Here is a 22913-nt window from a genome sequence, read left to right on the forward strand (position 1 = left end):
CAATTTTCAGAACTCTTCTCTACTGTGCCAGGCACCACTTCTTGGTGTGAGCACACTATAGATACTGGAGACAGTTTACCTGTCAAAAGTAAGATCTATAGGCAGCCTGACCATGTCAGGGACTGCATAAAGTAAGAAGTTCAGAAAATGTTGGAACTAGGAGTGGTTGAGCACTCTGACAGTCCATGGGCTTCTCCTGTGGTACTGGTACCAAAACCCAATTCTAAAGATGGTAAGAAGGAAATGCGGTTTTATGTAGACTATAGAGGTCTCAACTTAGTAACCAAAACTGATGCTCACCCTATACCCAGGGCAGATGAGCTTATAGATACACTGGCATCTGCCAAGTATCTAAGCACTTTTGATTTGACTGCAGGGTATTGGCAGATCAAATTATCAGAAGATGCTAAATCTAAGACTGCATTTTCTACCATTGGAGGACATTACCAGTTTACTGTAATGCCTTTTGGTTTGAAAAATGCACCTGCCACTTTTCAGAGGTTGGTGAACACAGTCCTGCAAGGGCTGGAAGCTTTCTGTGCAGCATATTTGGACGATATAGCTGTCTTTAGCTCCAGCTGGGATGATCACCTGGTCCACCTATGGAAAGTTTTGGAGGCCCTGCAAAAGGCAGGCCTCACTATCAAGGCTTCAAAGTGCCAGATAGGGCAGGGTAAGGTGGTTTATCTGGGACACCTTGTTGGTGGGGAACAGATTGCACCACTTCAGGGGAAAATCCAAACAATTATTGATTGGGTTCCCCCTACCACTCAGACTCAGGTGAGAGCCCTCCTAGGCCTCACTGGGTACTACAGGAGGTTCATTAAGAACTATGGCTCCATTGCAGCCCCTCTTAATGACCTCACATCCAAGAAAATGCCTAAAAAGGTATTATGGACAGCAAACTGTCAGAAAGCTTTTGAGGAGCTGAAGCAGACCATGTGCTCTGCACCTGTCCTGAAAAGCCCTTGTTACTCTAAAAAATTCTATGTCCAAACTGATGCATCTGAATTAGGAGTAGGGGCAGTCCTATCACAACTTAATTCTGAGGGCCAGGATCAACCTGTTGCTTTTATTAGTAGGAGATTGACCCCTAGAGAAAAGCGTTCGTCTGCCATTGAGAGGGAGGCCTTTGCTGTGGTCTGGGCTCTGAAGAAGTTGAGACCATACCTGTTTGGCACTCACTTCATTGTTCAGACAGACCACAAACCTCTACTTTGGCTAAAACAAATGAAAGGTGAAAATCCTAAATTGTTGAGGTGGTCCATATCCCTACAGGGAATGGACTATACAGTGGAACATAGACCTGGGAGTAGCCACTCCAATGCAGATGGACTCTCCAGATATTTCCACTTAGACAATGAAGACTCATCAGGTCATGCCTAGTCTTATTGTCCTTCGTTTGGGGGGGGGTTGTGTAGGAAAGTACCATCTTGCCTGGCATGTTACCCCCATTTTTCACTGTATATATGTTGTTTTAGTTGTATGTGTCACTGGGACCCTGGTAACCCAGGGCCCCAGTGCTCATAAGTGTGCCTGAATGTGTTACCTGTGTAGTGACTAACTGTCTCACTGAGGCTCTGCTAATCAGAACCTCAGTGGTTATGCTCTCTCATTTCTTTCCAAATTGTCACTAACAGGCTAGTGACCATTTTTACCAATTTACATTGGCTTACTGGAACACCCTTATAATTCCCTAGTATATGGTACTGAGGTACCCAGGGTATTGGGGTTCCAGGAGATCCCTATGGGCTGCAGCATTTCTTTTGCCACCCATAGGGAGCTCTGACAAATCTTACACAGGCCTGCCACTGCAGCCTGAGTGAAATAACGTCCACGTTATTTCACAGCCATTTTACACTGCACTTAAGTAACTTATAAGTCACCTATATGTCTAACCTTTACCTGGTAAAGGTTAGGTGCAAAGTTACTTAGTGTGAGGGCACCCTGGCACTAGCCAAGGTGCCCCCACATTGTTCAGAGCCAATTCCCTGAACTTTGTGAGTGCGGGGACACCATTACACGCGTGCACTACATATAGGTCACTACCTATATGTAGCTTCACAATGGAAACTCCGAATATGGCCATGTAACATGTCTATGATCATGGAATTGCCCCCTCTATGCCATCCTGGCATAGTTGGCACAATCCCATGATCCCAGTGGTCTGTAGCACAGACCCTGGTACTGCCAAACTGCCCTTCCTGGGGTTTCACTGCAGCTGCTGCTGCTGCCAACCCCTCAGACAGGCAGCTGCCCTCCTGGGGTCCAGCCAGGCCTGGCCCAGGATGGCAGAACAAAGAACTTCCTCTGAGAGAGGGTGTGACACCCTCTCCCTTTGGAAAATGGTGTGAAGGCAGGGGAGGAGTAGCCTCCCCCAGCCTCTGGAAATGCTTTGTTGGGCACAGATGTGCCCAATTCTGCATAAGCCAGTCTACACCGGTTCAGGGGACCCCTTAGCCCTGCTCTGGCGCGAAACTGGACAAAGGAAAGGGGAGTGACCACTCCCCTGACCTGCACCTCCCCTGGGAGGTGTCCAGAGCTCCTCCAGTGTGCTCCAGACCTCTGCCATCTTGGAAACAGAGGTGCTGCTGGCACACTGGACTGCTCTGAGTGGCCAGTGCCACCAGGTGACGTCAGAGACTCCTTGTGATAGGCTCCTTCAGGTGTTGCTAGCCTATCCTCTCTCCTAGGTAGCCAAACCCTCTTTTCTGGCTATTTAGGGTCTCTGGGGAAACTTCAGATAACGAATGCAAGAGCTCATCTGAGTTCCTCTGCATCTCCCTCTTCACCTTCTGATAAGGAATCGACTGCTGACCGCGCTGGAAGCCTGCAAACCTGCAACATAGTAGCAAAGACGACTACTGCAACTCTGTAACGCTGATCCTGCCGCCTTCTCGACTGTTTTCCTGCTTGTGCATGCTGTGGGGGTAGCCTGCCTCCTCTCTGCACCAGAAGCTCCGAAGAAATCTCCCGTGGGTCGACGGAATCTTCCCCCTGCAACCGCAGGCACCAAAAAGCTGCATTACCGGTCCCTTGGGTCTCCTCTCAGCACGACGAGCGAGGTCCCTCGAATCCAGCGACTCTGTCCAAGTGACCCCCACAGTCCAGTGACTCTTCAGTCCAAGTTTGGTGGAGGTAAGTCCTTGCCTCACCTCGCTGGGCTGCATTGCTGGGAAGCGCGACTTTGCAGCTACTCCGGCCCCTGTGCACTTCCGGCGGAAATCCTTTGTGCACAGCCAAGCCTGGGTCCACGGCACTCTAACCTGCATTGCACGACTTTCTAAGTTGGTCTCCGGCGACGTGGGACTTCTTTGTGCAACTTCGGCGAGCACCGTTTCACGCATCCTCGTAGTGCCTGTTTCTGGCACTTCTCCGGGTGCTACCTGCTTCAGTGAGGGCTCTTTGTCTTGCTCGACGTCCCCTCTCTCTTCAGGTCCAATTTGCGACCTCCTGGTCCCTCCTGGGCCCCGGCAGCGTCCAAAAACGCCAAACGCACGATTTGCGACTAGCAAGGCTTGTTGGCGTCCTTCCGGCGGGAAAACACTTCTGCACGACTCTCCAAGGCGAGAGGGATCCGTCCACCAAAGGGGAAGTCTCTAGCCCTTTTTGTTCCTGCAGAAACCTCAGCTTCTTCTGTCCAGTCGAAGCTTCTTTGCACCCGCAGCTGGCATTTCCTGGGCATCTGCCCATCTCCGACTTGCTTGTGACTTTTGGACTTGGTCCCCTTGTTCCACAGGTACCCTAGATTGGAAATCCACAGTTGTTGCATTGCTGGTTTGTGTCTTCCCTGCATTATTCCTCTAACACGACTATTTTGTCCTTAGGGGAACTTTAGTGCACTTTGCACTCACTTTTCAGGGTCTTGGGGAGGGTTATTTCTCTAACTCTCACTATTTTCTAATAGTCCCAGCGACCCTCTACAAGGTCACATAGGTTTGGGGTCCATTCGTGGTTCGCATTCCACTTTTGGAGTATATGGTTTGTGTTGCCCCTATCCCTATGTTTCCCCATTGCATCCTATTGTAACTATACATTGTTTGCACTGTTTTCTAAGACTATACTGCATATTTTTGCTATTGTGTATATTTCCTATCCTCTCACTGACGGTACACTCTAAGATACTTTGGCATATTGTCATAAAAATAAAGTACCTTTATTTTTAGTATAACTGTGTATTGTGTTTTCTTATGATATTGTGCATATGACACTAAGTGGTACTGTAGTAGCTTCACACGTCTCCTAGTTCAGCCTAAGCTGCTCTGCTAAGCTACCATTATCTATCAGCCTAAGCTGCTAGACACCCTATACACTAATAAGGGATAACTGGGCCTGGTGCAAGGTGCAAGTACCCCTTGGTACTCACTACAAGCCAGTCCAGCCTCCTACAGCCATCACTTGTCACCGGGAGGCATGTGTGGCTTAGAGGTACTGTCTTTTCATTGGATGTACAATCAACATTAATGGACCTCCCTTTTCATGGTGCCAGGCTGTTTGGGGTAAAGGCAGACTGGGCCCTGGACAGATTTAAGGATAGCAGAGCCACTTCAAAATATTTGGGCCTTCAGTCGTCTTCATCATCTGATAGGCCATTCCAGAAATTCAAAGGGTTTGGTTGTGGCTCATCCTTTCATGGAAGACAGCAGTTTCAAGTCCATCAGCCTTTTCGATCCCCTCTACAGGTCCTATAGAAGTCATGGACTTAGATCAAGAGGTGCCGCCCGGCAGCCTTCCTCCTCCTCCTCCTCCTCCTCCTCCTCCTCCTTCTCTTCCTCCTCCTCCTTCTCTTCATCCTCTGCAGGAAACCAGTCAGGGAAGCAACCCTAGTTCTCTCCCCTTCCTCCAGCATGTGTTGCCCTTAGGGAGAAGATTGTTACATTTTCTAAAGGAATGAGAGTCAATAACATCAGACTCATGGGTGTTAAGTATTGTGAGAAAAGGTTATGACCTTCCCTTTCAGGAGATTCCTCCTCCCTTCCCTCCCAGTCATTCCTTTTCCTCAGAAGAGCATCATCTGTTGCTTCAACAGGAGGTGCAGAGTCTTCTGTTAAAGGTTGCAGTGGAGTTGGTTCTGGAGAAGGAAAGGGGTCAGGGATGTTCAAGGTATTTCCTGATTCTTAAGAAGGATGGTCGTTGTCGTTTGATGCCCATCACGGACCTGAGGATTTTGAATTGGTTCCTCAAACAGGAAATGTTTAAAATGCTGACCCTAGCACAGGTGCTTCTTGCGTTTGACAAGGAAGACTGGATGGTGTCTATTGACTTGCAGGATGGGTATTTCCACATCCACATTCTGAAGTCACACAGGAAGTATCTCCGGTTCGTGGTAGGGCCATAATACTACCAGTTTGTGGTCCTTCCTTTTGGTATTACTTCCGCACCTCGAGTCTTCACAAAGGTGGTGGCAGTACATATCCGAAGGTAGGGAATATCAGTATTCCCTTACCTGGGCGAATGGCTGATCAAAGCCAAGTCCCCAGAGTTAGTGGTGCACCATTTGCAGGTGACAACCCAGTTGTTGTTCAACCTGGGCATTTCTTTGAACATGCCCGAATCTGTATGGCTGAGTCCCAACTGGAATGGCATGGGTAGCAAAAAAATAACAATGGATTTAGATCTCTGTACTGGGGGTGAATGTTTGACATTGTTCAGCATTCCGTCCATCACTTGTTCTTTTTGCAAATTTCACCTGGAGCTCTCTCAGTGCCTCCTGTTCATAGGGTCAGTACTGGACACAACATTAAATCAGGCCCATCCTCCTCCCCACATGATTCAGAACAAACAGGCGATGATTCCAATGTTTCAAAAAGGAGCGGTTGTTCCAGTCCTAAAGGTCCTATGCCTGCTCGGTCTGTTCGCTTCCTGCAGTCTGTTGGTCATTCACACATGTTGACACATGAGGGCTCTACAGTGGTGTCTCCGCAAGCAGTGGTTTCAACACAAAGGGGATCTCAAGGAGTCGATAATGATCTCCAGAGACGCTGCAATGGATCTGCGATGGTGGCATGTGCACGGCAACCTGTCTCAAGGAAGGCCATTTTCACTTCCACCTCCGGTGACCCGATCATAACGGATGCTTCCACTCTAGGGACGGGAGCTCATCTTGGGGAGCTGGAGATCAAGGGCCTTTGGTCTCCAGTAGAACAGATGTTTCACATCAATCTGTTGGAGTTGCGGGCAATACTTCTGGCTCTCAAGGCCTTCCTCCCATCCATTTGCGGTCAGTAGATACAACTCTTGACAGACCACACTACCGCAGTGTGGTATATCAACAAACAGGGAGGAGGAGGGTTGTAACTTCTCTGAAGAGAGGCTCTGCGGCCCTGGTTCTGGGCTCAGGAACATCAGATTTGCGTAGTGGCAAACCATTTGGCCATAGTTCTGAACGTATGTGTGGACAGTCTCAGTCGGCGCTTTTCGGACCATCACGAGTGGCATCTTTATCTGGAGGAAGTTCTTCACATCTTCCAGTTGTGGGGAATGCTTGGAGAGACCTTTTTGCCACTCAAGAGAACGTGCACTGCCCATCTTTCTTCAGCCTCCAGTATCCGATGCAGGGGGCATTGAGGGACACGTTTCAACTGAGCTGGAGCAATCAGCTTCTTTGCGCATTTCCCCCATACCTTTGATTCCTCTAGATCTGAGGAAGCTTTGCCAAGACGGGCCCAGGTCATATTAATAGCCCTGGATTGGCCAAGAAGGGTGTGGTACACAGACCACCTTCACTTCTCGCTGTGCTGTCCGCTCCATCTCCCTCTCAGGGCAGACCTCCTCTTGCAGGGGCAGGTTCTACACCCCCACCTCCAGAGCCTGCACCTTCATGCCTGGAGAATGAAGGGGCAATCTGAGTTTTTTTTCTCTTTCCCCTGAAGTGGTGGATGTTATTTTATCAGCCAAGCCACACTCCACCAAGATTGTCTGTGCTGGCAGATGGGCAAAATCTGTTAGTTGGTGTGAGGGGAGACGCATCAACCCTTTAAAGGCCCATTTGTCTGATGTTTTGGGGTTTTCTCTATCCTTAGTGTGACAAGGATGCGCTGTGGCAACAGTATAGGGCTATCTCGTCGCACTGTTGGCTATTTGTCTTCCTGGTCAATCCTCTTTGTTTAAGTCCCCTATAGTTCTTAGATTCCTTAAGGGTTTAACAAACAAGTTTCTTCCCACTCCATTCGTTATGCCTCAGTGGGATTTGAATATGGTATTGACTTTTTTGATGGGTTCATCATTTGAACCAATGCATAGTTGCACACTGACGCTCCTTACTTAAAAAAAAAAAAAAAAAAACATCTTGACAGCCATCACGTTGGCTAGATGTGTGAGTGAGCTGCAAGCTCCTAGTATAAAACCCCCTTACACTACATTCCATGCGGGTAAGGTGGTTTTGAGAATCCAGGGCAGCTTTTCTGCCAAAGGTAGTTGCACTCTTTCATCTGGGGCAGACCACAACACTTCCATCTTTTTATCCTCCTCCCCACCTGTAGGAAGTTGGCTCTGTATATACTATCTCAAAGTAAGAGATAGCGTGCACAGAGTCCAAGGGTTCCCCTTAGAGGTAAGATAGTGGCAAAATTAGATAATTCTAATGCTCTATTTTGTGGTAGTGTGGTCGAGCAGTAGGCTTATCAGAGGGTAGTGTTAAGCATTTGTTGTACACACACAGGCAATAAATGAGGAACACACACACTCAAAGACTTAACTCCTGGGGCACGGGGGCTTCTCGGGCAAGCCACTGACTGGGCTAGGCAGAGGGTCGCCTGGTGGTCGCTCCTGCACTGAGGTTCAGTTCCTTCTGGTCCTGGGGGCTCCAGGTGCAGTGCTTGGTCCAGGCGTCGGGTCCCTTGTTACAGGCAGTCGCGGTCAGGGGGAGCCTCTGGATTCTCTCTGCATGCGCCACTGTGAGGGTCCAGGGGGGTCGTCTCAGGCTACTCACAAGGTAGCAGTCGTCTGGGAGTCCTCCCTGTGGTGTTGGTTCTCTGGATCTCGAGCTGGGGGCATCGGATGCAGAGGGTGAAGTTTCACGCTTCCGGTGGGAAGCGTGAGGTCTTCGAAAGTTGAAGAAAAGTTGCAATATTGTTGCTGTTTGTTGAGCAGAGCCGCTGCTCACTGGAGTTTCTTGGTCCTTCGGTTCAGGACAGTCCTCTGAAGCTTCAGAGGTCGCTGGTCCCTGTTGGATGCGTCACTGTTGCAGTTTTTCCAATTCGGGAGACAGGCCGGTAGGGCTGGGGCCAAAGCAGTTGTCATCTCCGTCGTCTCTGCAGGGCTTTCAGGTCAGCAGTCCTTCTTCTTGGTTCAGGTTGCAGGAATCTGATTTCCTGGGTCCTTTGAGGCTCACCGCCAGGTGTTACAGTTCTTGCAGGGGGAGGTGAGAAGCACCTCCACCCAGTACAGGCTTTGTTCCTGGCCAGAGTGACAAGGGCACTCTCCCCATGTGGCCAGCAACTTGTCTGGTTTGTGGCAGGCTGGCAGAAACTGGTCAGCCTAACACTAGACATTGGAGTGGTATTCAGGGGGCATCTCTAAGATGCCCTCTGGGTGCATTTTACAGTAAATTGCACACTAGCACCAGTGTGCATTTATTGTGCTGAGAAGTTTGATACCAAACTTCCCAGTTTTCAGCGTAGCCATTATGGAACTATGGAGTTTGTGTGTGACAAACTCCCAGACCATATACTCTTATGGCTACCCCGCACTTACAATGTCTAAGGTTTTGCTTAGACACTGTAGGGGCATAGTGCTCATGCACATATGCCCTCATCTGTGGTATAGTGCACCCTACCTTAGGGCTGTAAGGCCTGCTAGAGGGGTGACTTACCTATGCCACAGGCAGTGTGAGGTCGGCATGGCACTCTGAGGGGAGTGCCATGTCGACTTAGTCATTTTCTCCCCACCAGCACACACAAGCTGTGAGGCAGTGTGCATGTGCTGAGTGAGGGGTCCCCAGGGTGGCATAAGACATGCTGCAGCCCTTGGAGACCTTCCCTGGCATCAGGGCCCTTGGTACCAGGGGTACCAGTTACAAGGGACTTATCTGAGTGCCTGGGCTGTGCCAATTGTGGAAGCAAAGGTACAGTTTAGGGAAAGAACACTGGTGCTGGGGCCTGGTTAGCAGGGTCCCAGCACACTTTCAATTAAAACTTAGCATCAGCCAAAGGCAAAAAAGTTATGCCAAGGAGGCATTTCCTTACAACGTCTGTATATAAAGGTGTGTGTGTGTGTGTGTGTGTATATGTGTGTGTGTGTATATATATATATATATATATATATATATATATATATTTTGAGTTGCACATGCTGTGCTTGTGCTGTCGGTATTCACCCACTCACCTCGAAGGCACGCTAAAAAAGTGGGTGGAACTGACGTCACCACGTTGGCGAGGACTTCTTATGGCTCCGATAATGTCAGATGGAGTCGTGAGCGGAGCCATGCTATTATGAAGTCCTCATTGACGTGGAGAGCTGGAAACAAAAGTTTCTGTTGAATGCTGGCGCATTGGGAGAATTCGTAATGTGAGAAATCCAAAGGTAGCTACTGTATCCACCAGAAAAAAGCATTACTGAAGGTAAGTAACTTGTTCTTCTTACCCATTAAGCTAAAACCAAAGTTGTTTAGAAGGTTAGAGCTACAAAATGCTGAGGTACATTGTAAATCCATCCGAGCCCCCTGCCAGCATCCAAAACATATAGCAAACAATTTCCAGATTAATTGACAGAAAAAACTGGCAAGGGGCAAAACCAGTTATTCTGAAAGAAAAGAAAGAAAAGGCTCAGAGGAAAAAAAATAAAAAATAGCCGCATTTTCTCCAAATCTAGGGACACACATGATTGCAGTAAGGAAAATAAACTTTGCTAAGAGGATCAATCAGTACTTTATCCAAAGGTTCGAAAGTGGCTTACTGCAGAGCCTTAAGCACTAAGGAAAAATCCCATGAAGGTGCACGTGTGTGAACCCTGGGTCTAGATAAATAAAAATTGTTTAGGAGGCAACAAGCAAATTCTGGAAATTAGCCCAATACGTTTTCTGGATTTATCCTGAATAAAGCCCGAGCTGGGTGCACCCTTGGCCTTTAGGTATCAAAGACTTAGTCAACGTAGAAACTTAGACAGAGAATCCAGTGGACCATTACTTTACTTGAACCTCCTGCAAACTAAAAGGAAATGGTGCATTAGGGTAGTGATAAGTCCTGTGAAACTCGCAGGAGCATTTCTTATTAGTAGGTTCCAAACCCTCTTTAAACATGAACAGACACACTGAAGAATATGAACTAAGAATATATGTTCTTAATTTTTTTTTTTTAAATAACAAGGTTAAAATCCTATCCTAGTGCATAAAATATAAGTGGCAGTAACTATAAGAACAAGTAAGACAGTGGTAATACCAGTGGTTGTCAGGCTAAATAAAAGGAACATTTGCAACATCATCATGGTAATTCTGCATATGTCCTCCAACCCCTCATTTGCGGTCTTTAGCTAAACCACTTTAGTACCAGAAGAAGCCAGTAAGTATTGCTAGATGGCCTCGGACCCGCATACCTTAATAGAACAATAAAGATGTTGTTTAGCAAAAATGGAGTCCTGGCCTCTCCACCTGCTCCCAGCAGTTCCGGTACTCTAGCAAAAGCCAAAAAGACTGTATGGCCTTTTGAAGGCGACAGCCAGTATCCTAATTTTTGAAGATGTTTGCAGCTCCTGTTCCAAACCTCAATCTCTAACTAACTCATTTGCATGGGTTTTACCTCCCTTTTGGGGCTCTTCTATTAAATGCTATTAGGAATAACAATCAACATACTATCTCTTATTGAACGTTACTGAGAACAGCAGTCAATATGACATTTCCCCTGCTTACTGGTATATCATGGACTATTGACATGTAGATATGAAACGTGGCACAAATACATTAAACAGTATGAAGCACCTTTAAATACTTATGCAGTGTATTGGGGTGGGGTGGGTTGCATTGGGGTGTGGTGGATTGAAGTGAGGTGGAATGGAGTGGGGTAGAATGGGTGGATTGGATTACGTGGGATGGACTGGATGGGATTGCAGTGGGGTGGATTGGATTGGGGTGGATTATATTGAACTACGGTAGGGTGGATTGTTTTGGAGTGGGGTGGAATTGATTGGAGTGGATTTGATGGGGTGCATTGGAGTGAGTGGTTTGAATTGGAGTGTGGTGCAGTTGATTGGAGTAGGGTGGATTTGACTGGTCAGGGGTAGAGTGGATTGGGGTGGGGTGGATTGGGGTGTACTGCACTATTACGTGTTGAAGCATAATTTCAGAAATTACATATAAGAAAGAAACAATGTCATTTTGCAATATTTAGAGCAAGATAATAGTCCTCTTTTGAGAACAGCACCCACAAACAAATCAAAAACACCAGATGATGGATGGAATGCAGAACAAATCAAACATTCACCCCCCAGTCACAGATCTGGGTTTAATCCATCAGTTTATTTGCTCGCCATGCCATTCCAGTTTGGACCCAGCCATATGCAAATCAGTCTTGACCCTCCTCTTCATGGGAACATCCCAGCCCGAACTGCCATGCCAAAAAAAAAAAAAAAAAAACATGAGTGCAAAGTGAGAAAGGAAGAGATGGCAAAATAAGAGAAAGTTTACTTAAGAAAACAGCACTTTGCAATTTTGTGTGTCCTGCTTGCTAAGTTTTTGCCAGTCACATGTCTTCTGTTTGCAGGACACTAGAAGTTGAAAAGCAAAATAGTAGTACCTCAGTCATGTCGGGAGCAGTGGACAGTCACTAATTAAATTGAATCAATCAGTGCTTGGTCCCTGCTCCATAGAAGGGAATTGAGGCCTGCAGTGACCAATTACGCAGCTGTAAAGAAGAGTGTCACGCAAGACATCAAATGGTAAACAAGTGGCGGGCTGCAAGCCCTTAATGTTAACAACAGTGTCTCGCTAGTGCATGCTTTCGCAGGCTCGACCCTAAAAAGGGGACAGGGTGGATGTAAACAAAAAGCCCTGAGGCCAAAGAGAGGATAAAATACCTATCCACATAGCCCTGGGATCCCTCCCCGAAGAAAAAAACAAGCACAGGTATGAGGTTTATGAGGATACAAAGAAGTCTATAAGTGGAACCCCAAATCTCTTGAAAGAATTCCACCCTCAGGTAGTATTCCATTGATGAAGGAGAGATCTACTTAGGTCTGCAGTCACATGGTCTATCCCCGGTATGTAACTTGCATAAAGAGAAAGTTTGGACACTTCCCAGGTGAAGATTTGATGAGCCACTATTCCCACAGAATGGAGATTAAACACCCTCCTCCACTGTCAGTTCATGTAACATTTGATTTGGATACCTCGTTGTCTGTTCCAACTAGAACTGCATAGCCTGTCACAGCTGGAGAGAAGGGTACAAGAGCTCTAAGAATTGCACATTTCCTTATATTTCAAAGATCTAGCAGCCCCTAGGAGGCACAACCAAGGATTGCTCCCCATCCTTTCAGGCTGACATCAGTTGTTATCATCAGGAGAGCCGGAGGAGACATGGATGGCTGTCCCTTTGGAAAGGCTTCTGGGAAGACGCCATCATTGGATAAAGTGACTGATGACTGGAGTTTCAATGTTGAGTAGAATTGTCACTGGTCATCATAAAAAGAGGATGTGTAGAACCAGAGATTTCATGTAGAACCATTATATATATATATATATATATTTCTTGCCTTACTAACCCACAACCCCTATACCTATACCCACCCTTAACCCTAAAAATACCCTTGCCACCCAAATACTCTTACCCACCCTAAAAATACCCTTGCCACCCAATAGCCTCTACCCACCCTAAATCCTAAAAATACCCTTGCCACTCAAAAAAACCCTATCCACACTAAACCCTAAAAATACCCTTGCCACCCAAAAACCCACCCCCCCCCCCCAAACCCTAAAATACCCTTGCCACCGACAAAACCGATACCCAACCCTAAAAAAAACCCACCCTTGCCACCCACAAAACCCACACCCTCCCAAAGCCCTAATAATACCCTTGCCACACAAAACCCCCTACCCACCCTAAACACACCCTTGCCACCCAAAACCCCACACCCTCCAGAAGCCATAAAAATACCCTTGCTACCCAAAAACCCACACCGACCCTATCCAGAACAACAGCACAATCGAAGCAGGTTTCTAGAGCTGAAATCAATGTCTGGAAATCTGTCTTTAGCTATTTGGCAACGTAGGTCTGCTCATTATTAGGAAATACTGTAGCAACATGTTCTAATTTGAAATCAAATTCTAGTCCACTTTAAGAGCGTCCAGGACATCCAACTCAAATTAACTCGGATAATTGTTAGTCCAATAACAAGCTTTCTCAGGAGCCTTTCATTGATGAAGCAAAATTGTCAGGTAACGTGGTGAAGTGAAAGGCTCTGTGAGACTGCTTCACCAGAATTCTAACAAAATGAATCATCAGGAAACTATGTTGAAACAAAGTTGCAAAGCAACCAGCCATGCACCTCCTTTTTAATAATCAGGGTTTTCATCCTCTTTGATATCATCCTCAGTATCTCCAGAAGTATCAGTGTTTGCTTTTTGAGGATGGCGTGGCAGCAGCACAGGAAGAGGAGCAGGGAAATATTTACAAAAAACAGAAGCTACTGTCTTTGGAATCAAAAGTCTCAGAACAGCAGGACCTAAGGGAAGTAAGAGGCAGGGAGGTGCACAAGAAGCAGAGGGACCCTAGGATCAGATATTGACACAGAAAGAGACCTCGCCTGATGATTATAGTTATGAGGTTTACAGGAGTGCCAGAGGCCCCTTGCCTCAGGCTCCTTCTGTCAGACACCTGAGCTTTTCTCTTCTCTGAGGCTGTTCCTCTAGTATCAGACTAGCTAATCTCAACTTCTCCCTCTATAACTTCCTGACTTTCTACTCTTCTGAAACCATTTTGTCTATAGCGCCAACCACAGGTCTAGGGTCTGACCTAGACGTAATCCACCCAAAGCTATAACTACTGGAATTTATGACAGTGGTACCTTTGAAATTGGAGAGGGGAAGGCATGGAAAGCACATCTGGGTACACACACGGGGTGTTTCTGGGGAAAACCTGGGCTGAGACAGCCTGGCACCACAGCCCTCCCTCCCTGGCTTCTTAAAATGCTTACTTTCTCAGAGTCCATTACAGTGTCTTCCCTATTGCCCCGTTCCCTTATTTGGCCCTTAACAAACATGTTCCTGGGATTCCTTCACCCCCTTTTCAAACCCAGATTTTCTAACTGATCAAAGAAGAGAGTGTCAAGTCTTGATCTACTCCAACTAGCTTTGCATCTAGCTTAGCATCCTCCATAGTACTGTGCATATAATACTGAGTTCAATCAGAACTTATTCTGTTCAACCAACTAGGACCTGGCACTTGCAGATCTCACACTGCTTGCCGACTATTGTCAGACCCCAATACAGTGGCCCACAGGGCAGACAAGGCTATTAGCCCCCAAAATCGTGGGACTTGGTGTCATTTGCCTCTAGTGCCTTGGGGTACATCTTACTTTAGCTCTGCAAAATGGGCCAAGCTTCTCAAGGAGGTAGTGTGAGGTACCCGAACACAGAACTTAACAATCAACTAACAGACACAATAACTTCCATTTTCATACTGGTGTTTATCTTTTAAGAAAAAGAGTGACCCTGGGTAAGAATCTGCCTTGCAGCATTATATATCTGTCAAGTTCCCATTAATCTAATTCCCACTCAGATGACTTCTTGATAACTGGTCTCCCCACAGTGCTCGGGTAAAAGCATGACTCAGGCTCACGTGCAGTCGGTTTCCTCTCCACAAGTCAAATGTGCACTTCACGGATTAACCCATGGTGGTAGTGGGGATGTAACAGTCCCTTTCTGCGGTGCTGTAGACCGAATAAGACGGCAACATGACAATCATGCAGGCAAGGGCTGCTTCAGTTCCTGGGGCACACTCCTGTATAGTCTTTGCTCCTGCAGGGCCAGACATACTGCTGCCATCTCTCAGCAGACAGGCTTCTAGATACTTCTGGCAGATCTTCAGTCCCTCCAACAGACTGTGCAGACTTCAGGTGGCATCCCCTCACTTCTGGGAGACTGGCTTTCAGGCACACACCAGTCATGGCCACAAAGCGTCCTTAAGAGTACTCTGCAGTACTTTCTCTTCTGTGGTAATGAGGGAATCGGAACAGTGTCAGGTGACCTGGATCTGACATTTTATACACATTATCTAGACTGGTGATGTTAATCAATTGTCTCACACTACAAAGCCAGTTTGTGGTGTTCCCCTTTTCAAATGTCCTTCTCAGGCTGCTCTATAGACACAGCCTACATGTTTAGTGATACTTCTCACAGGAGGTAGCACTGGTGCTGTGTCTAGAGTAGGGCACCTGCACTACAAACAATATAGTATGAGGTTTCTGCACCTAGATGCCATCAGCCCAACTGAAACATTATTCAGGGTGGAAAAACAGAGAAGGCCTGACCTAGAGACTTTACCTTCTAGTCCCACCCTTCATGCCTACCAGTAACCAAATTGAAGATCTCAGGAAGAACCATTAAGGAACCCCTTATTAACAAAATACATTCTGTGGGTAGCTCTTGCTACTCTGAGCCTCTTTAATGTTAGCAATAGACTCTGCGATCTTGGAGAGAGGTCTTCAACTGTGTCACCATCGCATTATGCTCTATATCTAGGACAAGGACAGTAGACCTCTACCCACAACAAGGTTTTCACACCTAGGTGCACATTACTAGGTAACTGGATAGGTTCAGGACCTCACAAAGTCAGCGACAGGCCAGGGCATCTGTACACGTGCTTAGATTAGCGTGACAGAGCCACAATAAAAGTCAGGATTCCAGATACACTTGCTTTTTGCATTCAAGGCAGGGGAACAGACCCAGATACCATGCATGGTACATTCCAATCCTAACACCTCCGTTTAGAAGCTTGCTTTTGAGACGAAGACAGACTATTCATTTTCACACCAGACACACAATCTATATTTTCTGAAGAATTCAGCAAAGGAAGACATGGTAGCATGAAATCAGCAAAGGCTTGCGTCTGTTTATAAAAGTTTGTGAAACAGAGTTCAAAGTACTGCAGCCAAAGCAACATTGTTGCTAGTACTTCTGAGTTTTGAGTCAGAGATTCATAAGTGACATAAACCGGCATCACCACTCAGTCCAAGTCTCTGCCTCAATAGGATCCCACCAGAATATAGAAAAGCAGCAACCAAGGACACCACACTAATCTGTCCACTATCAGACACGGCTCAAAGTAAGAGCAAGGGCATTGCTCAATTAATAACTTTAGAGGAGCGGGAGTTTGAGGATTGCAAACAGGCGACAGTGTACCAGACTAAAAGGACATGGGTGTTCTACGGTTTGGGGTGGGGGGCGTTAGTTTGGAAAAGTAAGGGACATTCTTGGTAGCATTAATATATACATTGAACCATAAGCTAAAAAACAAAAACTCTGCACACCTCAACCACACTTTGCACACCCCTAACCAAGCACATGTTGCAAAGACCAGTTGAAAAATAAATTATAGCAATACTGTAAACCAAGCACGACACAGTGTTGGGTTTACAAAGTGGCACAACGCAGTGCCATATTCACCTGGCATACACTAGTATATATGCACAGGAATATATGGCAAACTGTCACTTCGGTACAATGTTGTGTGCTCACTGAAATGTGCATTTTTAAACTGAGCACTTTAGGACAGGGCATGGTTTAAAAAGGCCCAGAGCAAGTTCACAGGTCAGACAACTCTGCAATTCATGTATAGAATTCAGATGTGTACTGAGGGAAATTAAAGAAAGGCAACAAATACAAATGGCACTTTATCTGCCATGCCATAATCTTGCCTATCTGACTTTCAAGCTCACCACATCTGGTGGCTCTCAGCACACCTGCATCAAGGATACAATGACTGCGGTGTAAAAAAAAAAAAAAAAGAGCAAAATAACGTCTTCTCCATCTACACACTGACAGCCATCATTATCAAAGAGCTGCATCGAGGCAAGGCCGCCTTGTGTGGCCTTGCCTGGGCTGCTAAATCTAGAGTAACACAAAGCAGCCCAAATCGCTGTGTTGCATTACTCTACCGTGAGATGGCATTCCATTGGTGAAGCGTGGGTGTTCCCATGAATCCAACCATCGATTTTTGACACCTTCCCAGATTCACCATTACTGGTAGACCTGGGAATGCACCAAAAACCTACCCCTCCACATGTGAGGCGTAACAAGGAGTTATATTTTTATTTCCCCTTGTTACTTCCTCTTTCTATATCAAACAGTATTTACAAAGTGTGGCTAATCACCCAATAGGGTATCCAGGCACTTGCAGGTCCCAGTGGCTTATTCAAACAGCCAGGTCTTGAATGCTATTCGGAATTCTGGAAGTGAGATGATGGTCCGGAGGTGCATGGGGAGGCTGTTCCAGGTTTTTGCTGCGATGTGAGAGAAGGAGCGTCCTCCACTCCTGATTCGGTAGATGCAGGGAGTATGGGCAAGTGAAAGGGTGGCAGTGTGTAGTCTTCTCAACGGTTGGTGAAGTTCAGGCGGTGGTTAATGTATGTGGGTCCTTGGTTGTGTAGAGCCTTATGTGCCTGGGTCAGCAGCTTGAATTGGCATCTCTTCTGCATGAGGAGCCAGTGGAGTTGCCTGAGGTGAGGTGTGATGTGGGTTTGTCGGGGAAGGCAGAGGATGAGTCTGGCTGCGGCGTTCTGTATGGTCTGAAGTCTCTGTAGTAGGCGTGTGGCGATTCATACATAGACGGTGTTGCCGTAGTCCAGTCGGTTAGTGATAAGGGGCTGTGCCACGGTGAGACTCGTGTGTAGGGGCAGCTACCTGAAGATCATACGTAGCATGCGCAAAAAGAGGAAGCAGGCGGAGGAGACTGGGCTGATCTGTGATTTCATGTTGAGCTTTTTGTCAATGATGATTCTGAGGTTTTTGGTGTGGTCGGAGGGAGTGGGTGCGGGTCGTAGGCCTGATAGCCACCAGGAGTCGTTCCATGTGTTGTTGCTGTAGCCAAAGATCAGTACTCCGTCTTGCCTGTGTTCCTCTTCAGGCAGTTGTTCTTCATCCAGTCTGGGGCGATAGTCATGCATCTTTGGAAGTTGGTTCTGGTGGTGGAGGGGTCCTCGGTGAGTGAGATGATGAGTTGGGTGTCTGCATAGGAAATTATATTGAGACCGTGGACTCTGGCAATGTTAGCCACAGGGGTCATATATGCATTGAAAAGCGTGGGGATGAGTGCTGGGGGACACTGCAGGTGACCTCTTTGGGTTCTTCCGGAGAGAAAGGAGGTGATCCATCTAAGCATGTCCCTTTAGATGCCAATGTGGTGGAGTCTTCTAATCAGAATTTGGTGGGATACGGTGTTGAAGGCTGCCGAGAAGTCAAGGAGGATCAAAGCTGCTGTTTCTCCTCGATCGAGAAGGGTTAAGATGTCAACTTTGGCTACAATCAGGGCAGTTTCGTGCTGTGATTGCTGTCGAAGCCGGACTGTGTGGTGTTGAGTAGCTGGTTCTGCTCCAGGTATGTCATTTGTTGCTTGTTGGTGATCTTTTCCATTACCTTTGCTGGGAATGGGAGCAGGGAGACTGGATGGTAGTTTTAGGGTTTGCTGGGGTCGGTGGAGGTTTTTTTTGAGTAGTGGTCTAACTTTAGCATGTTTCCAGGCATCGGAAAATGTTAAGGTGGTGATAGAGGGGTTGAGCAGGGTGATGAGTTCCTGGCCAACCCTTTGGTTTCCAAATTTGAGGACGTGGTGCGAGCTCCTGAGTGGATGGATATCATGGTGGAAGTCATGTCCTGGGTGGAGAGGATGTTCCAGGTGGTCAGTGTGTGGTTTGTGTCAGTTATGGCGGATGTGTGCAGACTGGCTTGCCTTTGGCACACCAGCGGTGTGGTCACACTGCAACCTGCATAAATGTCAAGGAAGTTCATAGGTGTGGGTTGGGATTCCACGTTTCTCTATATGGTTGCAATCTTGTTGTGGAAGAAGTGGGCAAGTTGGTCCACAGCTCCTGTGAGGGTGTGATGTTGTTTTTTCACTGGCAGCTGGGTTGAAGAATTCCCTAACGTTGTTGAAAATTTCCTTGGTGTTGTTGGTGCTGGTTTTGATGCGTGCGGCAAGGGCTGTCTTCTTTGTTGCTCTCAGCAAGTGGTGGTAGAGGCTGAGGTAGGTTTTGAAGGCTGCTCTGTCAGAGGTGTCCTTGCTAGTGCGCCATCTTCTCTCCAGCTGTTTGCTGCCTCGTTTCGCTGTTCTGACTTCTTGGGTGTACCAGGTGGCCCTTTTGGAGGATTTTTTCTGGATGTTGCCCTTGATGGGGACGATGCTGTTCGCTCAGTTGGTGATCCCCTAACCAAGTTAGGTGTTGATGTATTTCACTTGCTGTTCTGGGTTGGTGACGGTAGCTGGGTTGGAGTTGTTGAAGGCTTCCACCCAGCTGGTCTTTGAGATTCTGTTCCACCTCCAGTGGGTGGTGCTGGTCATCTTCGGGGTGGAAGTGCAGGGGCTGGAGATGCTGAAAGGGACGATGGAGTGATCGGTCCATGTGAGTTCTGTGACATGGCTGTATTTGACACGGTTAATGAAGGTGAAAATGGGATCCAGCGTGTGTCCTGCGATGTGTGTGGGGTTGTGGACGATCTGGGTCATTCCGAGGCTGCTCATACTGTCGAAGAGGTGTGCAGTGTTTTCATTGGGGTCATTAATGTGGAAATGTAGGTGGCCGAGGAAGATGTAGTCCTTGGAGGCTAAGGCTAGGGGTGCAATGAAGTCTGATATGGTGTTGCAAAAGCTGGAGCGCTGTCCTGGTGGTCGATATACAATGGTGCCTCTGATGGTTGTTTTGTCATCCGTGTGGAGCTTGAAGTTGAGATGTTCCATGGGGGTGGTGGTGTTGTCAGTGGTGTACTGTATGGTCTCTTTGTGAAGGATAGCTGTTCTTCCTCCCGCGTTGTTGGTGCAGTCCTGGTGATTGATTTTATATCCGTCTGGGATCACTGTGGCAAAGTCTGGGGTGGATGTAGGGTTGAGCCAGGTCGTTGTGAGGAAGACAGTGTTGGGTGCAAGGGTGGTGATGAGGTCCCATAATTCACGGGAATGCTTGCATAGTGAGCATGTGTTGAGAAGGGCGTATTTGAGTTGGTGTTTTTGTTCAGGTGGTGTCTGTAGTGTGTTCAGGATGGGGCTGGTCGGTGGGCTGGTGTGTGTGCTGTGGCAGTGAGTGCAGGCGAAAGGTCATAATGTGGAGCATGGGTCGGCGCGGTGGCAGTGTTTGTTGCGGCATCCGGGGTGCAGGGTGTAGTGCTTGGCAATGGTGTGTCTTCAGAGGGAGGGAGGGTGGGCCAGGGGTTGTGGAACTGTGCTCGGTCCAGGCACGGATAGGCACAGACGTGCTTGGCATTGGCGCAGTCACTCTGGGGCCTGCATTATGTAGGTCCTAAGGTGGGTAGGGCTTCTGTTGATGGGAAGAACAATGAGTGGGAAAACCCAGTCAGGAAAACCCCTGCGGGAAAATCCAAGCAACTGCGGTGTCACTGGATCAGTCTGGAACAAGAAGGAACTGGAAGCCACAGGCAAATGGCAGGCTAGGTGTTCAAGTGCCTATATTCTGCAGTGTAACCCTAAAGGGCTTGGTAAGTGTATTACATGGTGAGGTCTCACAGCCATACCATATAATAACCCCTTTCCTCACATTCCCTAACCCACAAAATTGTTGGGAGTGTGTTGCACCCCGCACACCCTTTGAAGCTACACCCATGTATAAGAGTGGAGGGATGGCTAAAAAAAAAAAACAGAGGACCGACGACCAATATAATAGTCCTTGGAGAGCTGCAGCAGCTTTCCAAACGGCTACATGTATGAGATAAAAAGAGCTCTGCATACGTCATAGGAAACATTGGTAAAAGGGGCTACATCCCTTTAAATGCAGGTAGAATATACTCAAAAAATCCACCCCTTTCGGGGGAAGGGTTATTAAAATAAAAGAAAGTGTCTGAGCTTAAAGGGGCAGGTCTCTAGAGGTGGCAAACCTCAAGGTTTAGGCAAGGTGTGAGGAAGAGTGAATAAGAGGTAGTGATGTAATACCACATGGCAAACTGAGTTTCAACCTTAACTCGTGAGAATTTGTGATGAAAAACAGGATGCATGTTCGCCCTAATATTTGTAATTATCAAGATAATAACATCTGTTCGTTTTTCTATTCTCTGCATTGATCACATTCTCCTTTTCAGACCAGGGTCCTCTATCCCGGTGTGACACCCAAAATATAATGCAGGTTCTGGCAAAAGGCTGGTTTCACACAAATTTAAAACTAAAACAAGTTAGAAATAATCTCGGACATCTCACATGACTATCGGTGAATAACTTCACATGAAGCAACTGCTTTGGTTATGGTCTTCTGCTTTAAACCCAACCTTTCTTGATATTTCACTGCTCTATGTCTTCCAGGCCCCACAGCTCCATTGAAGGAGTACATACGGGCCCAGCTGAGTGAGGAGGTGTCACAGCTGCGGTCCTCTGTGCAGGAGAAGCTGCGAGAGAGCGAAGAGACCTTCTCTGCAAAACTGGCCACTCTGGAGGAACCATCAAGTAAGAAGTCTGCCAAAGGCAAGCGCAAGTGATGGAATTGGGCAGAACTGACCTTTGACGAAACTAGTCACAGGCAACTTCACTGAATACAGGCATTATCGGAAGTTGGCTGCATTTGAAGATGGCAATACAAACGTGTGAGAGAAGCAGGCAGCTGAAATATGTTCTTTGTCAAGTCTCACCTAGTAGGGATCAAGCTTGGTCCTTTGCACTTTGTAGATGATTTGTCATATGTTTTCTGTAATGTAATAAAAGCATTTATATTCATATCTGACCTGCATATGCATGACTGTGAATCTATACAGGTGCATGTAAGATGATCTGAAATTTAAGAAGACCAATGCTATTTGCCTTAATATACCAAGCCAAGAATTGGGTTATTACCACAACTCATCATAGGTGAACAAAGGAGGTCCACTGTTTGCCTCCTCTTGCACACTACCTTGAAGCTTCACCCTAGGAAATCACTGACATCTGTGCTTGTGTTCCCGCACCCAGTAGCATCAAGGGAGCCGGAGCTGGCTAAAAACTGAAAAGGGACTACACAGCCAGAGTCAATGATGTAGTGTTTTATATTTTCTGCATCGTATGAACTTCGTTAATAGTTATAAATGCTTGAATATTCCCTGCTGCATTACACGGATCCCAGAACAACTTTTGTGCATAGTTTTCTTCCCTGGAAACAGCAGTAAGTAATGTCTATGTCCATGAATGTAATAACAGAAATATGTAATGAAAGCTTATCAGAGGCAAAATGTTTTCAGAAATGTGCATATAAAGTTACCCTCGAGGTTAAGTAGCACTGCATTGCATCTCCCTATTAATCATGTGTACAAGGGGGTAAAAATTCAGCCGGATATGCTTACGTTGAAGGTAACGTACAAGCATTTGCACAGCAAATAGGTCTCTCCTATATGAGTTAATGGCTTTGGCTATGTGTTTTGCCATGTTGTAAACCGATGTGGCTGCTATTCAGCATTGCCAAACGTTAGTGGCACGCAGTGTCAGAGTGGAGTGGGGGAGTATTTTGTTGTAGAGTGGAGAAGGAGGAGTAGAGTGTCATATAGTTGAGGGGAGTAGAGTTCAGTGGCAGAAAGTGTTGCAGAGTGGGTGGAACAGAGTGGAGTGGGTTGGAGTGGATTGAGGTAGCGGGGTAGATTGGAGTACAGTGGGGTGGATTGGTGTGGGGTGGATGGATGGGATTGTGGTAGATTAGACTGTATTGGAGTGGGTGGTTTAGATTCGATTGATAGGGGTGGGGTGGATTGGAGTGTGGTGGATTAGATTGGAGTGGGGTAGATTAGATTGGAGTGGGGTGGATTGGATTCA

General features: G+C 47.0%; 1 protein-coding gene across 1 annotated transcript in view; it reads left to right on the top strand.

The window, feature by feature from the left end:
- The window catches only part of CFAP119 (cilia and flagella associated protein 119), a 120562-nt gene extending 98711 nt beyond the window's left edge, over positions 1-21851 (top strand). Inside the window, exon 9 of the mRNA XM_069244389.1 lies at positions 21444-21851. Coding sequence (XP_069100490.1) covers positions 21444-21616 — 173 coding nt within the window. The 3' untranslated portion in view covers positions 21617-21851. The remainder of the gene's footprint in view (positions 1-21443) is intronic.
- Positions 21852-22913: the final 1062 nt, after the last annotated feature.

This window comes from Pleurodeles waltl, chromosome 7, assembly GCF_031143425.1.
Source record: "Pleurodeles waltl isolate 20211129_DDA chromosome 7, aPleWal1.hap1.20221129, whole genome shotgun sequence".
Lineage (NCBI taxonomy): Eukaryota > Metazoa > Chordata > Amphibia > Caudata > Salamandridae > Pleurodeles > Pleurodeles waltl.